This window comes from Poecilia reticulata, chromosome 11 (genome assembly GCF_904066995.2).
Source record: "Poecilia reticulata chromosome 11, P_reticulata-male-v2, whole genome shotgun sequence".
In the NCBI taxonomy this organism is placed as follows: domain Eukaryota; kingdom Metazoa; phylum Chordata; class Actinopteri; order Cyprinodontiformes; family Poeciliidae; genus Poecilia; species Poecilia reticulata.
In genome coordinates, this window is record NC_088840.1 from 5,969,898 (window position 1) to 5,992,110 (window position 22,213).

A 22,213-nucleotide genomic window follows, 5' to 3' on the forward strand; every position below is an offset into this window, starting at 1 on the left:
TTTGATCATTCGAGCCTTTATATTCTCATTGTGAACTAGAAAATGTGTCAGACAATCTTAAAAATGTCTACTGAAGCTTTTTTGACTCGTTCTGATGCGCCACCTGCTGGCAGAAGTAATAGCACACCATTAAACGTTCAAATTGGGTTACTCTAAAAAGTTGAAATAATTGTTTTGAATATGAAAATAAATATATATTGTTTAAAAAGATAGTTTGAAGAAAACATGGCTTACGGATAACCATGATATCTAAAGATTTATAACAGAAATAATTTTCTGTGTAAGTACTCATGAAGAGCAAAATATTTTTCTGATTACAATTCCTATTCCTATTTTTTCCCATTTTGAAGAACCCTTTTCTGTGTAACACCACATTTTACCTCAGGGAAAACAACTGATGGATTACTAATTGTAGACACTGACTGACTAAATCACTCTCCATACTTGGTAAACGTGTTATTGACAGCAGCCTGTTGTCTACATTCAGTCTGTATTTGAACAATCTCACGGTTAGTAGATAGGTTTCCCAGCTGTTTTTTTGTTAGCAATATCTTTTTTTAGAAACATATTTCAAATGCTAACTGTAACTAGAGTTTTCTCATCACGGTGAAGAATCTGTGAACAAGATGGATTCGAACCTGATTTGTGCTAAAACCCAAGAAGATACTTGTGATCAATTTGAATTACTTTGTTTTGAAATCAAAATTTAATAATTCGTCATATACAATTGAAACTCTCCATCAAAAATGATGAGTAGGAAAATAGAAAGGAAACTCCTAATATCTAGTCTATAGCACAGTCTCTTCATTACTGGCTTTAGTAGTGTGGTATTAGTTTTGGTAATTACACTACAAGTTCTTTATAACCTCAAAGGAACTTGAATCTTGGAATGACGTCAAAACCATTTTAATTGTTCAAGTTCCAAATTAAGGTATTAGTATTTCCTAATAGTAATTAGCCTTAATAACAATTTGATTTTCTTAACACAACTTTAAAATCTTGTAGCACCGTATTTAGTAAAAGAGGACTGTGTGAGAAAGACTTAATGAGATATAAATGATCTAAGGTCCACGGTGACGTAAGGCAGCCATTTGGATTTTAACGCCGCTGGGGTTATTTAGAAAATTCTGACTCCAGGGGACATTTCTGTTCATTTCTCCCAACTATAAACTGGAGTATTTCAACTTCTAATTGTAAACGAAACGCATAAACTGCATATGTCATTTTTATCAATCACTGGATATTAATATTTACCTGTTTTTCCCCATCAATCTGAAAAAGTTCATCTTCCTTCAACGTAGTATTTCAAGATACGCGTTAAAATGGTCGCACTTGGAAAACTTAGTATTGAATTGGTTTTGTGGTTCTAGCTGTAAAAACTCTTAGAATAACTGGTGCCTGAATGACTTTAGAAATGCTTATTTTTACACATATTGATGCAAACACATGGTTTGGTCACGTTAGAAAATCTAAAGCCTATTGTTTCTCGTAGGATTTAGTTGGAAGGAATATTTGCCTTAATTTTGTCAAAAACTCAAACGCAATAATGCTCTCAAGAATAATGCAATAATAATAATAATAATAATAATAATAATAATAATAATTAATAAATATTTTAGATGCTTTTATTTTGAAGGCTAACTCTGACGTTTGTATACATCCGGTAACTGTAGAGGCGTGCTAAGCCTTCGCTGAGGTGATTTGGCGGGTAATACTTTTGTATATTTCTGATTTCGGTCGGCGCATAGTCTGAAGCAGGACCTGAGTGATGCTAAAGTGACTTTTAAGAAGTGTGCGAAATGTTGTCAACACCAACAGAGGAAAGAAAGTATTTTTGCAGCCCTGAGGTAAGCTTGGAAAGGGGGGAGGGACTGTTGTTTCAACAAGCTAAGCAAACTTTTAAGTTAGCCTTTGCTAACTTTACGCTGCAGGCTGTGCGCCAGGTGATACACCGAGTCGAATTGAAGCATTAATTGCTTGTCGTGTGTGTAATACGGAGCTGAGAAGTGAATATTGAATCAAAGTCGCCCCTTAAACAGACTTGGCAAACTTTATGAACGTGTTTATTTACTAATATTTTCTGTCAGGCGAATAGCAGACTGAAGCTGCAGGGCCGTGTACGGCGCGAGCCTCAGGACGAAGGTGGGACCATGGAGCCTATCGCCGGGGCGAACCAAACCAAGATGGCCATAGCTTCTCAGACCCATAATATAAAAAAGGGTGAGGTTTTGCAATCCTGCTTTTTAAAAAAAACTTTCTTGGTCAAAACTTGTCTCAGAACTCCATTACACAGTTTGTCACATTAAAGCCACAAATATGTAGTGTGTATTTATTAGATGAAAAGACAATGCTATTAAACAAAACGAATTAACTGACACAATGATATTGCAATGAAAATATATTGTGCAACCCTAGCATAGACTTCAGTGTCTAGAGCTGCAAAGGTGGTAGAAAGATTCCTTAACAAAAAGTCTACTAATGATTGACTCTGGAGGCATGCATATTTTGGGAGATTTTTTTTTAACTTTTATTATATCAGTCCTAATGGAATTTATGAAAACTATGCTTATATTTTGACAAAACGTGGAAAAAAATAAGATGCTATGACTATACTTTAAATGCTAATAAACTGTAGTTTTGTTGTGCAATGACCTCGGCGTCCAAAACTTGTTCCAGTTTTGATATCAGGATCCAATTTTTGGGTCATTTTTTCCGCTCCAACCCACAGAAGCCATGTTGCTGTTCCAGAAGACTCGTGCCGATACCTCTCTGGTTCTCCTGACGAGAAAGTTTGCTCAGAGACTAAATCACTGTCGAGGTGGACTGGTGGACCTCAACTTGGTCTCATCGGAGCTCAAAGTGTCCAAGAGGCGTCTGTACGACATCACCAACGTGTTGGAAGGGATTAATCTCATGAAGAAGACATACAAAAACCACCACCAGTGGTTGTAAGTACAGTCAACTATTATTATTCATGTGTTAACATCACCAAAATAACTCTAAGTGAGCTGATGGGCAGTACATAGCCCTAATTGAAGACTCCTAACCAATTTAACATGAATAAAATGTGAAAAGATTTTATAAAATTGCTTCAATTGATTTTGAAATTGGGTTCAAAATGAAGGCAGCTCAGACAGAATGTCCAGTGGAAATCTGCTGCTTTTTATGGTCAACCCAAACCTCAAACGTATGAAATTGATTGATTTATTGTACCTATTAACCACATATTTGTTTTTGGAAGACTTATTCCTGGGAAAATCTGGATATAAGATAATAATTTTTTTATTCACTAATGCGCTCATTGGGTTTCTGTAGTTCAGAGTGACAGCACGCCCCCGGCGGCCATCTTGTGTGACAAGCGTTTTTCACAGCTTCTGTTTATTTGAACTTTGAATTCAGGAGAGCTTTACGATGGATTATTAGGACCAGACAAAGCTTTTATTTCTTAAATTACAAGAACAAAATCTAATGAGAATAGAGTCGAAATAATATGAGAATAAGGTTGTAATACAATGAGAACTCTTTTTATCACATCAGTACATCTGCCACAATAACGGTTTTTGCTTAACAATAATAAATCGCCCAGAGGTTATTGCTGCAACGATAATATTGTTGTTTTGAGATCACTTTCAAGTAATATATTGATAACGGCATAACAAAGCAAGAAAAAGTTCTCAAAAATGATTAAACTTTAAATTTTTATTGAACATTTAACACTGGAGCTGGAAGACATTTTAAATACCCAAAATGAAAAAACAGAAACGACAAATAAAATGAATTGTAAAGTCTTTGTAAACACAATTGTACTTCAATCAAAGGAATAATTAAGACCGAATACCAGACTGAAAACTTTTATCATCCAGTTTGTGGTAGAAAGAGAGGAGAAAAACAATAAATCACCCAAATGGAAGTTATTGAGCTCGTTTTAGTTTAGCATGTAATTAATTGATTCATTGTGACAGACTAACAGATCAGCATCAAATTATTTTCAATAGCAAGACTTTGAAATGGTGGTGTTTTATTTTCACAAACTGAACTGTTTATGTCAAATCTTGAGAACTTTTGAAGATTTTTTTTTCCAACAAAACGACTTTTTTTCTTGTAACTTTAAGTCCATTTGCTTCTTTATTCTGCTATCACAACCATTTTCTTGTAATTAAAAAATCAGACTAATTTCCTTAACCTGATTCTCCGTCTTACAACTAACACTAGGAATGAATGAATTAAAAGCCACTTTTTCAAAGTATTTTCTGTTATTTTGTAATTTTCTTTTTTTTTTTTTTTTTTTGAGAAAAGAAAGCAAAAAACAAACAAAACATTTTATCTGATATAAAACAAAAAAGAGAGATTTTATTTTGAAGAGGCATTGCCCGGCTCTGTTCTCCTGTGCCCAGGGGCGGCCCTGTGGAGGACAACCTTGGCAGAAGCCTGGAGTCTCTGATTGAGGAGGAGGAAAAGCTGGACGAGCTCATCCAAATCTGCGCCCGGCAGATCAGCAGCCTGTGCGAGGAGAACCTGCACGACAGATATCCTTGGGGCTTCCAGCCTCTGCTGTCGGATACATTGGGCCGTTTTTGTTTCAGATTTACCCGCAAATACACATTGGTTACTTTCCTGAACTCCGCTGATCACGTACGCCTACCTGACTTACGAAGACATCAGGAGCATTCCGAGTTTTGAACAGCAGACTGTGATTGTAATCAAAGCTCCGCCCGAGACTCGCCTTCAGGTGCCACATCCAGAGGAGGTACACAGATCAGGACAATTTCAGATTCTTCTGCAAAAGTCACTTCATAATCACACCGTCCTCTTCTTCTGACGCTCAGAGCTTGCAGATTCACCTAAGAAGCACGAACAGACCCATCGATGTCTTCCTCTGCTCTGACACACCGGTTGCCATGGAATCCATGGAGACGCCAGCTGCGGGCAACACCAGCTGTGGACAGGTTCATCTACCCACCTGTGAGAAAGACTCCTCTGCACCTCCATCCTTCTCAATGCAGATGTCGACTAAAGGTCAGCAAATCACTTTTTGAAAGGAAAAAAAAAATCTATATGAACAAACTGGGCTGTCTGTGGTTATTATAGTTAGCTAAAACTGAAATTGAGAAGACACTTTTGTTAACTGAATAAATAAATAAAAACGGTAATTAATGTGGAAAAAGTATAGCTAACTGGAACTATATTGTGTGTTTTATAAAACTAACTAAAACATACTGAAATTATAGCTATATTATCCTTTGTTTTTGTGTTTATTAATATATTTTTGAACTGATGTGAAATAGATTTTTTCCCCCCTCCACACACCCCTAAATCCCCTAAACTTGGTGCAGGATCCTTTTAATTTAGCTACATCAGAAGATTTTCCACTCTCGCACGTCTTCATCTCAGTCACTTAGAACTAGACCACGTCAAAACCTCTGACAATCCGAGGTGGATTTACTGGTTTTAATTAATCATTATCCTGCTGCAGAACTCAAGTGAATTTAAGCTCAGGGTTAAACGGATCGCTGGACTTTCTCCTTGAGCAGAATTCATGATTCCAACAATTACAAAAGGTCATGCATTTCCTAAAGCAACACAGCAACTCCAGATCATCACACTGCCGCCACTGTGTTTGTCTTTAGGTGTGATGTTCTGCTGGTTTTGCACCAGATACTGTGCCGCGTTTGTCTTTTGATTTTTACCCAGGAAGCATTTCGGCTGAACTGTGAGTGAAACAGCCATTGGGACTGACTAGTATGTATTCCATTGGGGAAGGTATATTTAACATTAAATACACCTTTCTCAACAGGCGAGGGCGCACTTTCTCCGTCTATAATCAGACATTGAAGCGACTTGAAACCATTCCTCCCTCCCTGGTACCTTCAGACCCGGGCCCCCATCCGTCCCGGCTCGGGGGGCAGCTGACCCCCCCTGCACCCGCCATAGCTCCGCGCCTGTTTATAATTATTGATTAGTTTTTTTGTTTTAAATATCTGAGACATTGCCAAACGGGTTCTGACGTTTCCTGTTTTATCCACAGTTTCCTCTTGAGCCGTTGGACTTATTTTCTCCTTTCATTCTGTGTTTTTTTTGTTTTTAAGTATTTAGGCTTAAAAATGGTGAAAAATGAAACTGCTGCTGCACAAGTTACTCAGCAGGTTGTTGCTAGGTAACCAAGGAGTGTGTGAGTTGTGTAATGCTATTCACGTTTTTTGCCTGACTGTGAGAGGAAGAGCGGCTAAAGCCTTTCCTCTGCTTACATCCCCCAGAATGATGTGGGGTTCTGGTTCATCGTTCAGTGAAATTATTAAAAAACCTATCAAACATATTATCTATTGATATTAATCACATGTCTATCGTGATATTTATTACTAGTTTGTTGCCCAGCCCAACCGCAGTAATTAAAAAAAAGTTACAAGATTTGTCACTAGTTGCTTTTCTTTTTTTTTTGAGAAGTTGCCTGCTTGAGGAGTCTGAAAAGTGACTAAAACAGTGGGGTGACTATAGTTAACTGCACATGTGCAGACATGACCTGGTGGGCAGGGCTAACAGTCAACCCTCTCTAACAGCAGAGACTGATGTATTGTAAAATGACAAAACTGGGGCAAAAAAAACTCAAAGCTCAGTTTTTTAAATTTATTTTTTAACTCTGATAATTCATTTTTCTTTCTCCATCTCTTCCCCCATCCCAATTGTCTTTCCAGAGGATGCTAACAGTAGCTGTGAAACGAAAGGTTTCTCAAACCCAGAGTCTGAGGTGACACCACACTCGACACTGTTAAGTTTCATCCCTTTGACGAACTCGTGCAGTATCCCCCTGAAACTCGAGCATAGCTACGCCATTTCGTCTCCGGTCTCCTCCCTTGACGGGGAGCGTTGCCTCATCAGCCTGACCACAGATGAAGGCATCACAAACTTCTCCTCAGCCTGACATGGAGATGCTGCGTTGCTGAACAGACTCCGTTGGAATCGTCATTCAGGCTGAGGGGAAATTAAAAAACAAAACAAAACAAAAAAAATCTACTCGCTCAAATTAAGTTTTTGTTTTGAATCTTTTACTACCTCCAAGGAAACGTCACACTGGATTTGCTCCGGAAAGAAACTCAGGCTTATTGGCTGGATGCTGTTGTCTCAGATCATTAATAGGTTTAAGACTGAGTGAGAAAACATGGATAATTTTTCCTGTTGGATGTCAAATGAACTGTAAAGACATTATAAAGGAAAAAACTATGTTATAGGATGTGACTTGAATTCACTCACTGATTTTAAAATAAGGTAAGATCCTCAAAGAATCATTCAACCTTGGATGTAGTTTGCTGCAAAGGCGGAGCAGCGTTGGGTATGTTTTATTTTCAAGTGCTCCATCAACACAGGGCATTAATAGTGTCATCATGGGTGGCATGATGATGTCACCAGGGAGTTTCCAAAGCATCTGACAGTCATTCTGTCGTCCCATGCTGTCTTGAAAAGACATCCATATTTTGTTTCCACTCTCTGCCATTTTATCCCAAGACTCCAAACCCGTTTCCACGTTTTGCCTGTAAACAGTGCCTTTCATGGCCATGTACTTTTTATTGTTTTGGTCAACAGGTAATCTTGATTAATAAAAGAATTGTAGAATGCAGAAATCTCACATTTAATTAATGCTATGTTATTTTGTAAAAGACTATGTTAACTATTATTTCCATTGATTCCCCCATTGGAGCCTGCTGACTTTTATAGGACCCTTGATCAAACTAAGACAAAGCTGAGCCACCTGCTGTTGGTTGAGATTATTTATTGGAGTTACATAAAAATGTTTACTTTCAGTAGAGTAAGAGCGAATAAAACAGAAACTCCTTTGAACCATTGATTTTCAACACAGGTACAAAATCTTCCTGTGATGGGTCTAAATTGACAAGTGATGGGACAAAATGACAACCACTTGTTGTCTCCGTAATTAATTTGCACAGATTATAAAAACCTTAATGTTGTTTACTAGGATTAGTAAATGTAAGTTTTAACTTGTGTAACTTTTAAAAACGCTGCTTTTAAATATATGTTAAAATTGTCACTCTGTCCTGACAATGTAATATAAAGATGAAACTCCTCTGCCTTCACTCTGTGGTCCTACAGCCATTTGCAGAAATACACCAATCAGAGCCAGGAGGAGAGTCTTGGCACTGTCCATCAACCTCATGTAGGTTCACACCCTACCCACTGCTCTCTGATGAATGCTAAGGGTAGTTAGCACGGCCACCGATGATGGCAGATGGAGTTTTCCTGTAACGATAAATTGTTTCTAAGCCATCGGCATATTGAGCAGTGCATACACAAGTGTGTTTGACAATACTAAGACCTTCCTGTTTGTTATGATTGGCTGCATCCACCAATTGTAGTTTTAAAACTCAAATACCTTTATTTCCAAATTGTTAGTTACTTTCCAAGCTGAAATATTTCCAGAGTTAAATTTGACTGGCACTGTGCAGCAACATGTTGGGGAGGTTCTGCACTGGATTACTTTTTGCAGCCAAAATAACGTCCTCTTTAAAAGAGCTGTGAAGACTAGTTACTGTTGGATGATAAGATTGTTTTTAGGTTTTGGTATTGGTAACCAGAATAAGGCTGTTCATGAGGTCAGTACGGACAATTCAGATTTAAAAGCCTCAACATCAAGACTGAATCAGACTCGAACTGGTACATTTTGTACGTAATATTTGTCTCATGAAACCTTTATATACTATAGGTCTTGACTCTTGTTGTTCTGAATTGGTCCATTTCCCTCTACTGCAGTCTTATTAGAACTCCCTGCCAAGACTCTGTCTGAAACTCTCTTTACTTTGTAGTTTTCTCAGGTCTCTAGCTCTTACTTGCTCTTCAGCCTTCTGATTCGTAGACTTTTGATTGCACTCTTAAGGGTTTGACATTGAATATTGCTGCAGTGAAAAGTCTCATGACAGTATTTTTTGTCATCAAACCATTCAGAGAGTGGTATGCCCGTGCAGACAGCGTGCCCTCTGGTCGATGTTAAGAGTGGTGGGGGGGAATTGTCTCCCGATGATGCTCTGGACCTCTGAAAGCATCGACTTTTATTTCTCCGCTGTCACAAAAGCCCTTTATGCCTTCCATTTAAGGACCTGCCCTACATTACGAAACAATTTCAACTGTGACAACTTAATAGATGTGAGGTGCACGCGGCTCTGAGGGCGTTAGCTGTATTTCAGCGCTCAGTTCGACTTGTCATGTTGGGAGAAGCTCAGGAGGATTTGGCAACACTAAAGAGAAGTACTGTTTTGTTTTAGTCTGCTGGTTTTAGTCTTTTTGCCTGGAATTCTCCTGGTTTAGCTGTTTTAGCTCTGCTAAAGCAATGAAATTGGGTTCTAGTTGCACTTTTTTGCTGCATATTCAAGGCCTAATTTAGTCTTCATGGTGCAGAATTGTAAATACAGCGAGATAAATAAGTATTTAATACAGGCCTGATCTTTAGCGCTTTTCCAATAAAGAACGAAGAGATCTGAAATTTTCACCATGTACCTCAACTGTGAGTAACAACAGAATATTACGGCCATATGAAGAAAAAACTAAAAAATTAATTTGCGACTCATATCCTGAGAATAAAGTCATACTTTTATGAGTTGTAAAAGAATAAAGTCGGAATATGAGAAAGTCGCAGCAATATGAGAAAAAGTCATATTACGAGAATAAAGTTGTATTATGAGAATAGTCAGAATATTACCACTTTATTCTCATAAAACTACAACTTTAGTTTAGGAGTTATTTCAACTTTATTCTCCTAAGACTTCTTGTAATATTTTCTTAGACTTAATCCATCATACATGACAGACAGAATCTTATAAAAAGTAGAGACAATAACATTTAATTAATTGATCTGACATGTACTGTAGCTATTGAGTTGGTTTGTCTACAGTGCTGGAGGGATTTTGGCCCACAGTTACATGCAGATCATCTCCAAATCTTTCAAAATTCGGGTTCAGCTCTCTCCAAAGATTTCCTATTTGGTTTAAGTCTAGATACCTAAGCTACACATTAAGTCACATCAGGTGCTTGATGTGATTCCTATGGAGCCACTTCTTACTTGGGTCATTGTCATGGTAAGAGACCAAGTGAGGACCTGCCTTTAATGCTCTTACTGAAGGAAGGAGGACAGTCTTGCCCTAAATCTCATGACTCATGGCTCCCTTCATCCTCTCCTCAGAAAAGCTCCCACAAATCTGCTTTGGTGACAGTGGTGAGGAACAGTGGTGTCCAAAGTTGGTCCTTGAAGGCCGGCATCTTGAATGTTTTAGGTCTCTCCCTGGTTTAACGCAACCGGATCAATTGATGCCTCATTAAAAGCCCTAAGAAGAACATTGACATGCTGAGGAGGCTGTTACTACCACCAGGGAGAGAACTGAAACATGAAGCGTTGCGGCACTCGAGGACTGACTTTGGACACCACTGGTGTAGAGCGAGATATTTAATCAAGAACTAAATTTAGCACATTTTTCTTCTTTTGGGAATTTTTTCAACTTTAAACTGTTTCGCGTCATTTTGCTTCATTTTCCACTCTCATTCTTATTGCTTATGTATTCATACTTTTAAGATGATCTGATTAAGTACGCCAATTTCTGTTGGTTTTGGGCCACCTTTGCTGGAAAATGTGTTGTTATTGTTCCAAAGAAATGAGCAAAAACCGCTCTGGAAGACTCATTTTGAGAAAATGTATTAAAGGTTAAGCTTTTCTTCAGATTTATTCTCATGAGACAGTTGACCTCCATATGAGAAAAATGTTAAAAATAAAAGCAGTACTTCTCTTCTGGGCCTCTCTTCCCACCTAAAACATTTCTCACCTCTCTCTCTTCATACTTGGTGTGAAACCCCCCCCCATACAGTATTTATGTGGCGACACTAGGGGGCAGCGAGAGCCCACAATCCCAAAATGTGTCCCGGCTGCTCCAGACCCGGTGTTGTTCTCAAACTGCCAGATGAAGCATTACCCTCTGGTTCTCAGAAATACAGCTTTTGTGAATTCAAGCGGAAATGAGTCGAGGTGAAGTATGGAGGTTTGCTTGTGTTTTTGAGAGTGGAGAAGAAGAAAAGGTGTCAAACTGAGCACCTGCATACAGTGATGACGTTATTTCAGAAACAAATATCATCTCGAGTTTTTTTATGGTGTTCTGAAATGTTTTTGGTAAGAAAACCATGTCTTGAAGTGATGGAAAATGTTCCAGACTCAGTCAGGTTAAAGGCTAACAGGTGAGGAAACACTCTGACTACCGTATTTTCCGCACTATAAGGCGCACCGGATTATAAGGCGCACCTTCAATAAATGGCCTATTTTAAAACTTTTTTCATATATAAGGCGCATAGAATAGACGCTTCAGTTTGGGTTGCCAATTTGTTCCGTACTCTATTATTACACATCCACTTATATAATTAAGTAGTCCCCGATTACTTTATATAGTAGTCTGCCCCAGTCATTGTTTCATTCACGGTGTTGGTGTTGCGATATTGTGCCCAACTGCTTTCTGGGTAACACAGACCAACCGACACGCTGCCGCCGCAGTCATAGACATAATAAAAGGATAGACGCCTCATGGACCGCTCTCATCTGACGTGATTTAGGGTGGCCATCTTGGAGCGGTACTCCACTCAGCTTATGTGTTTAGCAGGTAAAATGACTTATCAGCACATTTAATCGATCATAACACGCTTTTTTGTTACTGATAACCTTATTCAAACATCTATCAAAGCTACATTTATGAACAATTTTATTATTTAAGTATGTTTTTAATATATAGTTCAGCATATTTAAATATGCTTAGTGGCTATAACAATAGAATAGGAATGGAATAATCTGATATTGATGTATGATGAGCATATTACAAAGCACACAGCCGTTCATAATTTATTTAATACATTTAGTAATATCAATACATATGTATATAACTATACAAACACAAATAATGATTAATACTGAATAATATATATTGGATACATGTTTATATGTATGTACATATACATAGATGTATATATATGTTTTTCAGCTGAGATTGAGTCCAAAATCCGATGTGAGATTCATCCGTGCTGCAGTGAATCCGTCTCTCTTTAAAGATATCTCCCTCTTCTTCCTCACACCGTGTCTTTAGGAAAACTTCAAAACAAAAACGGAAGATTTAAGATGTATCTTACTAATGAAAGAATTACATATAAATAATAGTCTTTAATAGTCTGTGTAAACTTTGCTGGTGAATGTTATAACACGTAATATAAGTTTTATAATATATGTTACATTGTTTCATTTCTAATGTAGGCTCTTGTGTCAGATAATCTAAACCAATGTTAGAGAATAATTTTTCTTTTTAGATTTACAGAATCTCAGTTAGCCTTCATAGTGGGGCTGAACCCATATTACACCAAGCACTGCAGCTAATATTAGCTGGTATCTCACCAGTGGACATAAATACAGTAAAGTAATATTCCAATCACAATATATACACAATAATATGTCCATCTTATTTGTGAAATGTTGTCTGTGGAGCCCTCACATCAATAATCCATCGATCCGAACAACAATATCCCTCAGTGCTGAGGCATCTTCTGCTGTTTTGATTGAGCAAAGTAGGAGGGAGTACCGCTCCAAGATGGCCGCCGTATTTCCTGCGCCGGAGCAGCCAATGTAGACATATATTATGTCTATGGCCGCAGTCTCTGTCTTTCTTCCCCCGCCCCTCCCCCCCCCCCCCCCCCGGCTTTAAATGTATTATCAAACTTGATTAACAAACCAGCGTTCTGACAACTATCCCAGCATGCACAGCGCACTTCTTCTACGGGGGAAAATGAAGTCGGCGGCTGCTTACCGTAGTTGTTAGATCTGTTGTGGTTCAATATTGGTCCATATAAAAGGCGCACCGGATTATAAGGCGCACTGTCGGCTTTTGAGGAAATTGAAGGTTTTTAGGTGCGCTTTATAGTGTGGAAAATATGGTACTTTTTGTTTACCACATGATTGAGTTTTTAAATAAATTAAATATTTTTGCTTTAGTAAGCCATTTATAACTAGAAAAATCTTTTTACTAGTCAAAAACTCAGTGAAATTCCAAATGCCGTAGTTATTTTTAAAAACTTTTCTCATACCTTTAGGATCCACAAACGATCTCTCTTTGTCTGAGCCGCAGCATCTCAGAAAAACACATCATCGCCCCAAACATGATGATGTAATCCTTTGGCCACTTGCAGTACCCCAGTGTTGTCCGTAGATGGCAGTGTTGGACCTGTAAATCCCCCTCCTTGAACTCTGTCAACCCAATTCCCCCCACAACAGTGGCACACTCAGTCTGAGTTCATGGAGAGTCACTGGATCATTGCTGGTATTGATTCATGTGTGGTTCTGATTTTCGTTTTTTTTTTCTCTTTTCTTCTGTGCCACTAAGATGAGCACATGGGGGTGGGGGGAAAGAAGTTTTTTTTTTTTTGTTTTTTTTTTAAGATTGGTTTGTATTGAGTCGGCCCTGGATGTCGAGGCACCTCCAGGAGTTAAAGAGCAGTTGGTTGGGTCTGTCAATCAGCCAATCAATTTCTCCATGAAGGTTCATTCTTAAAGTGCTTTTCCTTGTCACCTGCAAACTAATGACGCACAGTGGGAGGCTTAAAGTGCTGAGCAAAATGCACAGATGGCTGGACTTTAAAAGCGACATAGGGCAGAGTCGCCACTTAAGATAACATCCCTCAGGTTTTTTGTGTGTTTTGTTTTTTTCTTCTTTTTTTTCTTTCCCTTCACTGTGAAGGCCAGTCCAGCTATCTCTTAGCCAAATTGTGCTGCCGGTTTCTGCGCCGCACTGTACTCCCTTCGCCCGGGCTGCCGTTGCGACTGCTGAAAACTCAGAGGCTGGAAGAGAAAACAAAACTCGGAGAGGGTTAAAGAGGGAGCACGAGAGAGGGAGAGCGCGTACTACTCGCCTCTCATTGGCGGCGGGGAAGCACGCGTCGTCTTTATACGTAGCGCCACCCAGCCAATCGTCTACCTTTTGCAATGTTTTGGGTTTATGAATGAAACGGATAGTGAGAAAGCAGTGCAGGAGTAGTTTGATTCACCACTCGGTAGCTCAGGGTGGAGAGTCTATTCTAAAAAAAGAAAAAATAAAAGGGAAAAGAACAGGTGTACCTGTACTTGACTCAGAGTAGCAGTGGATGTGGAAGAATGAATGGATGGCGATTCAACTTTAGGTGGTTATGCCAGTAGAAACCTGTTGCCTAATCGGTGCTGATAGGTTTTTTGTAGAAGATGTATATATTTGGAAGGTGCAGGAAACTTTACTTTTTTTCCCAGAAAATACTCAACGCAGCTGTCCCTTAAGATAAAAAAAAAAGAAAAGTCTAACGGAGATTTGCAGAACACTCCACCGTACAAGCACTTTCTTAAATGCTTCATGTGTTATACCATGTTATGACAGTTTGCTCTGACTACTCAGTCGTATTTGTTCTACATTTCACTCTGGTAGTGTATTTTTTTTAAGTAGGGTTCTATTAAGCTATGTGTAGTAATTATCTTACCTGGATTTGCTAGCTCTCTTTTAGCTGTTGCGTTTTGATGAATCTGTGAGTACGTTTTCAACTAACTGGCAAGTCAGAGTGATAAGTGGACGACTTCCATGTTTCAACAGATTGTCTTTGAAACAAATGTCTTTTTTTATTATTATTGTTTACAATATTTGAAAGGTATAAATAGCTTAAGCTACTTGAGCGAACATTGTGAAAATATGTCATAAATAACAGAGTAGCATCTGGCTAATTGAAATGAGGACAAATCATCTTTATGTCTACACACGGTTAGGGCTGTCACAATAAGACATTTAACCAGACGATAAATTGTCCCAGAAATGATTGCGATAAATTATAATGTTATTTTGAGTCCATATCCAACTAAGATGATGATAATAATGGAAAATATACCCACTGAGATAAAAACAATTCTAAGAACATTTAGAATCTTAATATCCGAAATAAATTAAACAGTCAAAACAATAATAATTTAAACAGACTATGAAGTTCCAGTAACCAAAACTGCATTTTAATAAATAATCATCATTCAGCTTAGACAGGGAAAACAGGCAAAAGTACTGCAAACTCACTACTTCCTACTGGGTATGAAATATTTACAGTGTTTCTCAGTGATATTAAAGGACTGTTATTTGAAAATCATTACACTCATTTTAATTTATCATGTGGTTAATTGATTTATTACTTGCTGTGAAAAGCTAGCTGCTATGTAGCCGGACATCTAAAGGCCTAAACGACCCATCAGTACAGCCTTTCCTTTTTTAAATCTGCATTTTCAGTGTTTATCTTCCTGTTAATCTCTCACCCTGTATATATTGTTGACAATCACTCAAAAAGGCAGTGATTCCGCATTTTATTTATTTGCAAATGTACAAATTGAGCAGAATTACATCCACATTGCTAATTCTTCAGCTGATCTACCTCGAGGGGTGGCCTTCATGGGTGACCGCCCTCCCCTCCCCGGAGGAGACGGTTTCCAGGGGGATTGACTGTAAGATGTCTCTTTATTGATCACCCGAAGGGAAAATTACACATTATGGCATGTTTTTCCTCTTTCAGCATCACTGCTTGAATTGACCAGTTTGAAGTGGAGTTCTGTTTTTATATTGTTGTTTTTTTCTTAAAACAAGGAAAAAGCAAGACGATTGCACTAAAGCGAATAAGATGTTAAATGGAATATTTAGAAAGTTTCAATGTATTTATTTTTTCTTAAAATGAAGGTTCCATGAATACTAATGGGATTTTGAAATCTCTAATCAGTGTGGAATGTTCTAGTCCAGCTTTGACTAGGCCATAAAGTGTGGGTTTTGATTAATTTCATTTCAAGCTTCAGTCATTCACCTTCATAGCAGAGGATCATAATTGTAGCTAAAACGTAGTGGTTAACACGACCATATTTAGCACAAAAAGCAAACGCATCCCGTTAAAGGTAAGTTGTTTCTTTCTGCTGTCGCCACATGCTTTCTCCACAAGTTTTACCATTTGGCTTTATAAATGGATTCAAATGTGCACTGTACAATAACTGGGGTCAAAACTGAATTTAAATCTGTTAGCATGTATGTGTTACTGATCTGGTTATTAATTTCTGTATATAAATCTTATCTGTTTTGTAAGGTTTGTTTAGTAACGGTAATGTATCGTTTGGCCTGATGATTAATTGAATAATCAAAACAAAGTCTTTTAGTAGTAGCTACTAGTAAAACAAATCTATGAAACAGAAAATGCTATTAAAGAACAATTCAGTTCCTTTTTTGTGCTTTAACATCAACCTGCCAGTGGGACCTGGCTATAATCTCTTGTACATTTTTATTAATATATCTTGCCCTATTTTTAAGTTGAACTTTAATAAGATAACGTATTTAATAAAATATGATACAATTCAAATAGCACTTTTAGTCTCAAGTTTGAAGTGTGAAAAAATGTATTTAAAGTACAAAAACAGATGAGAATTCACAAACTTCTTGTTGAAAGAAATAGACAAACACAACACAGAGGTGGTGTAGCTGTGGCACAAACTGAAGTGTTCAAAGAAAAATCCACCAAAAAAAGCCTTGGTTAAAGAAAGGGAAAGTAAATGAAATGCATAAATATTCAAGTTCATAAATGAAAACATTTTTAGATATCATTTCCAGATGAATGCAAGTTTTATTTTTTAAGGAGGTCAGATCGTAGATCACTGTGCAGGTAGTCCATCAGGCTAAACATTAACCTTAAAAATTAAAAAGCAAAATTAAATTGAGACATTGAGGAAAAAGGAACATTTCTATATATAAAATAGTGCTATATAAATAAGCTAAATGTTGAATAAAAAGACTTAATTTATTGAAAAACTGAAAAAAATATTGTGCAGTTTTAAGATCTCATTGCAGCTCAAGCACCCAGTAGAAGTTGTCACTCCTTGCGGTTGTAGGAGGGCAGGAGGATGGTAGGCAGATCAATTTACTACTCCTACATGCATGAATCCATAGCATAGGTCAATTTGTTGACTGCGCATTAGAAAAAGTCATTTTACTCTGACACGTGGTCTTCGGGGGCTCGTCTGTTCAAAAGTCTGACCTCTTCCCAGGGGTCTTCGGCTGTGGCTTTGCTCTCAAACGTTAATACCACCCGGACATATCGGCATATTCATATCCAAGCTTTGAACCGCAGGGCCCGGTCTCAGAAGGGGAGGGGCGAACTTTGAGTCAACGCTCCTCATGATGTAGGAGTCGGCTTGATCTGACACAGCTGGGTTCTGGCTTTGATAAATGTGGAGCAGTTTGCATGTGAAGCCTGCTTGTTTCTTCTCAGGTTTTGAGTTGTTTTTTTTTTTTTTTTTTCCTGGATAACAATTCACCTGCGTAACGATGATACAGCCATGGCTTTGTATCCTCCCCCAAACACCCTTATCTCCTGTGGGCCATTTACCTTCCTCAGTTCATCTTGGATAAATCAAACATTTGCTTAGACAAAACCAGACGTGAACCAGAACCTAAAGGCGTTTAGCCTTTGGCCAGTGGAGACAAAGACCATCGGTTGTTATTTTCATGAAATTTGCATCGGATCCCCTGTTCTCCCCCCACGACTATTTGCAATGTCAGGAGGCCAAATTAAACCGTGTTCCGTTTAAGCCTGATTTACATCTCATTTGCATTGGAGTTGCTTAACCGGGGCTACTTAGCTGAGTGACCCCTGTGGAAACTCCTTACCTCGCGCTCAGAGGAGGCAAGATGGCGCGACGGGCTAATTTCATTAAGCCAAAGCAGCCGTTCGACTGAGCAAGTGCCTTTGGATGTAATCATTAAAAAGGGACGACGGCTTGCAAGCTGTTTGTAATCAGGCCGTTTCTGCGTGCATATGGACATTGTGTCATATTTACTGTAAGGATGAAAGATTAGGCATTGGGGGGAATGGCGGGCGGCATCAATCTCACTCAGCATCTCGGAGCAGGCACATTAATCATCACATCTAGGGGAAATCATCGCTCGGCGACCGCTCTCCGCACACATGGCGACGGTCGCCGGATGCAGGAATGGACAGAGGGAGAGTTAGTGCCTCACTGAGCACAAGTGCAGCAGCCAATACTTCTTCATTGATCCTCGGAAGTTGGACTGGATCTTAAATGGCGTTTTTTTTTTTTTTTTTTTTTTTGTCTGTTGCTAATGTGCTCACATGGCGAGAACGGACCCCAACTTCTGCTTCCCCCAAGTTGATCATAGATTTCTTACCAAAGAGGCTCCTGTTGCTCCCCTCTTTCCATCTTCCTCCTCCTCCACCCCCCCCAACACTTTTACATCCGTTTTTATTTATAGAGGGAAAGAGAGGGATCCTGGGTAGATGGGTTCCCTTGGAAATTATGTGGGGGGATTTCAATAAGGAGAATCAATTCTGGTTTGTTTGTGGAAGCTTGCACACAGACATCAACCGGGGCAATATATCACCCACTGAAATTTCATCATGCTGTTTGTTTGCTTTGAAAGGAATAAGGGCAAGACATGGAAGCTAGAAACAGCCGACTTATTCCACATGGAATCTTGGCCCTGCTGCGTGCTAGTTTTTCTTCTGGTATTACCTCCACTTCTGTTCCTGTTTTATTCCCTGAAAATAAGGTTATATCTGAAATAGAGAAGTAGTTGTAGTTGAATTCCAAGTTTGTAATTTTACTGTGTGTCTGAGGCTTTCAAGAATAGTGAGAATATAGCGTGCTACCATCTGTACAGCCAGTAGCTGCTACTGGTACAGGTTAGAGGTGCAGAAAAATTATTGCTTCTATAGAAATTCAGAATCGACTCAGATAGATTTTAAATTTATTTAAAAATCTGTTTTGAATAGATGTAGACAAGTTGTACAACTTTGCCACTTCTTTTTGTGAGGATAGTCTGTATCTCATTGTTCATCCACTCACCTACAGTAGAAGGCTTAGCCAAAACGATGGCGGGTAAATTCTTTGTAGTTGGCATTTTTAGTATTTATCAACACAAAACAGAAAAGAATGCGCTAATGTTGATTTTGTGTGAATTTCCAGAATTGCAAAATTGTGAAAAAGCATTGGGACTGATTTTTCAAGCAGTCCCAATGCTTGTGAAATTTATTTTTCAGTTTTCACACAATGGGTTAGATTAGACCTTCATATAATGAAGGCTAGGTTTTAAGCTAACCTTCGTTAAAAGTTCTCTACAGATTTCTCTTTGACCTGCTGTTTTAGCTCTTTGTTCACTACTACTCTCTGTTGTACCTTTGAGTACTTCACACTTTTACTCTCCTTTGTGTTCTTCTGTCACATAACATCTCAAAAAATTACTTTGACGGTTGTAATGTGGCAAAAAAAAGTTGAAGTCATTTTAGTCTTTCAGCAAGACACTAATGTAGATCCTCTGTCAGTAACGTTTCAAGGCAACCTCTTCAATACCAATCCAAAATGAAGACACAAAGCGACAAAGTGTCATTATTATCTTCAATTAGGTTAACCTTGCGATATAGACATAATTTATACATGCATTCCTAATGGTTAATAATGGCTCTTGTCAGACAAATGTCATCAAAAGCCCCACACACCTTCAGACACAGCGCTTTCATCGGAATCCCATACACCGATGAATGGGTGTACGGATGAATAGTAAAATCCCGCCAGAGCTGTCACCTGCACAGAAATGTAAAACTACGATAAAATCCTTCTTTTTGCTGAAGAATTCTTCAGAAGCTTTCACGCGCATTGTGCTCATTATTCGCGCGTGCTTCCATCATTTAAGAGCGGAATATGACTCTTGTTTCCTGCCGCTGCGCTAATCCCATCTACAGAGGAGAATGAAAACGCCGTTGTTAGCTAAATCCATTATTCCCTCTGTAAGCAGACCAGCCAGCACTCACACACTCATTAGCAGTGTTTAAGTGTTTGGTGCGGTGTGAGGCGCTTGGCTGCAAACCCGCGCACGTGCACACACACTCGCCGGCTACGTCTAATGAGGGAGAAGGCCTTGAATGGTTCCTATGCTGTGATGCATTAAAGTTTAATAACCTGTCCTTTCGCTTTGCTCTTAGGAACATGCTCCACAGCTGATAATTGGAAAGATATTTGCTTCTTACTCTTGTCTCTTTTGTCTAATGGCTGCTTTCACTTCAGCTTGGGTCCATTATTTGCCCTTGAAGAAGTATTTCTTCTCTTTGGCTCTTTACTCGGAGCTTACTTTATGAAAAAGGTGAAAGTGGCATGTTTAGTTCGGCAGCAGTTTTCTCTGTAACATCTGCCACATTTGGCCCGTACAGTGATGGCGAATGAATAGTCATCACTCATGAATAGTCAGAAGGCAGTTGTGTTATTAAATTTTAAGGTGACTGGCGTTAAATTAGGTGTAAACAGTTCTTGAATGTAAAAGAAATTCCTGTAACGGCTAAGCTCACAACGGATAAAGGATGTTGTCCTCTGCTTTTGATAACCTGCATTTCATTCTGTTCAAGGTGAGGAAAGAAAGAAAAAAACCTTGGCAAACCAAAAGTTTTCAGAAAAAAAACTGAAACTAATAACAGAATTTGTGGTTTGATTAAAAAATTTCCAGCTGAAGGTTTACTAACAAGCTTTTTGCAATGCTAACCTTAACCCTGTGCTCGGTAGCTATTGAGCTAGCATCCATGTCGGCTAATTTTTACGACAATGGCACAAACACGGTAGCTAGTGAAGAACTAAACCTCATTAAAAACATTTAGAGCTCAAAGCGCTGTGTGAAAACGTCCTCCTAAATCTTTTTTAAAGATCAATAAAAAGAAAATAAACAAACAGGTTATAAATAAAAAATAGCAGTTTTGATTTATAACCTTTGCCCTCACATTCAGAAGAAAAAAAACATGTGCGTTTGCATTGAAAAGTGTCCCATCAGGTGAATTGTTGGAGTTGGAATGTGGCACTGAATGATAAAATAATCAAGGTGATGCTGTCTCTATTCTACAAAACTTAAAATACAACCCGATGCCAAAATCTTGTAGGTCAGAGTCTGTCAATGACATCCCCATTTGAGATGCCTTCTGCTATAGCATATAAAACTGTATTCACACCTTAATTAAAGCATTTCAAAATAAGGAAACTATTAAAAGCTGAAGGTCTTTTACAAATTATTGTAAAACTGTATTATGCACCCATCTTGCATGATGACATGAGGGATATAGGGCTTATGAGACAAATATGCCCCTCTTTCATTCTTGCTTCAACAATACATATCATAAACTGATCCAGTACAGGATTAACTCATCTTTTCATTATGATTTTTATGTTTCTCATTCTAAGGTGAGTTAACTGTTAGCTTAACTAAAACTAAGTGTTTTTTTTCTACCTTGTGAGGACTTAGGAGTTTGAAGCTTCTCCTATGACTATGTAACCAAATGTTATAGTCTGTACTCATATCAAGACTATTACCAGTAAGAATTATGAGAACATCACTTTCAATTTGCACATAACCCATTTGTCTAAGTTGACACATAATGTTCTATCACTGATGTATTTGTGAGGAGGTGGCTGGTATACCCTTATACATTGGAAATTAGGATAAAGGGCAACTTTATGTGTTGATGCCCAGAGCTGTGTGGCTCTGAAGTGCCTCATGTGCAATCACAGTTGGTGGAAGCCTGTCCACATTGGTTTTTCGCCACGGGGCCAAGAGTGTCGTCTCAGCGTGGGGGCTTGTTTAATGTGCTTTGACCCAGAAACTAGAAGTCTGACCTGTTTAGCTTCTGCTTATAGGAAGTCATCCTCCCTGGCTCTATCTACCTCTCTCTCTGTCTCGTTCCTTCCCTCCAGACCTTTCGTGTTGTCGTCCTCTGCTGGTCTTATATCTCCATTTCTTTGATCAAGAGCATTGATTGAACTTTTAAAACTAAAATAGCTTAGAAATCCAGAGGCCAATCTTATTTATGAGGTCACGTAATCTGTTTCTTTGACTTTATTAACCCAGCTGCTCAAGTCTAATTTGGATTGTGACGGAAATGTTATAGGTTGCCCAAATCTGTAATGATGTTAGCTCTGAGTACTCAAACTGTATTAATGTGCCTGAGCCACCTTCCTACCACCCCAGATCAACAGTGGTATGCAAAAGCATTCATATTTCTTGAACTCCCACATTCTGTCCCATTACAACCACAACTTTCTGTGCATTTCAGTGGGAGTTTGCATCATAAACCAACACAAAGGAGACAAAAGAAAGGTGAAACATGATCTGCAAAATGG

The 22,213-nt window shown here is 38.5% G+C and overlaps 1 protein-coding gene across 3 annotated transcripts in view; it reads left to right on the forward strand.

The window, feature by feature from the left end:
• The first annotated feature begins 1,623 nt into the window (after positions 1-1,623).
• The window catches only part of e2f3 (E2F transcription factor 3), a 127,671-nt gene continuing 107,081 nt past the window's right edge, over positions 1,624-22,213 (forward strand). For 2 of the 3 annotated variants that reach the window (XR_014089600.1, XM_081612173.1), the window contains exons 1-6: positions 1,624-1,847; positions 2,088-2,220; positions 2,729-2,948; positions 4,395-4,526; positions 4,633-4,747; positions 4,827-5,016. Coding sequence is in view for 2 of the 3 variants with exons in the window: in XM_081612173.1 (XP_081468299.1) it covers positions 1,800-1,847; positions 2,088-2,220; positions 2,729-2,948; positions 4,395-4,526; positions 4,633-4,747; positions 4,827-5,016 (838 nt within the window). In the remaining variant the exon portion in view is untranslated. Of the gene's footprint in view, positions 1,848-2,087; positions 2,221-2,728; positions 2,949-4,394; positions 4,527-4,632; positions 4,748-4,826; positions 5,017-6,689; positions 10,782-22,213 lie in introns of those variants that run through there. The other variant, XM_008421414.3, reaches the window with a different exon arrangement.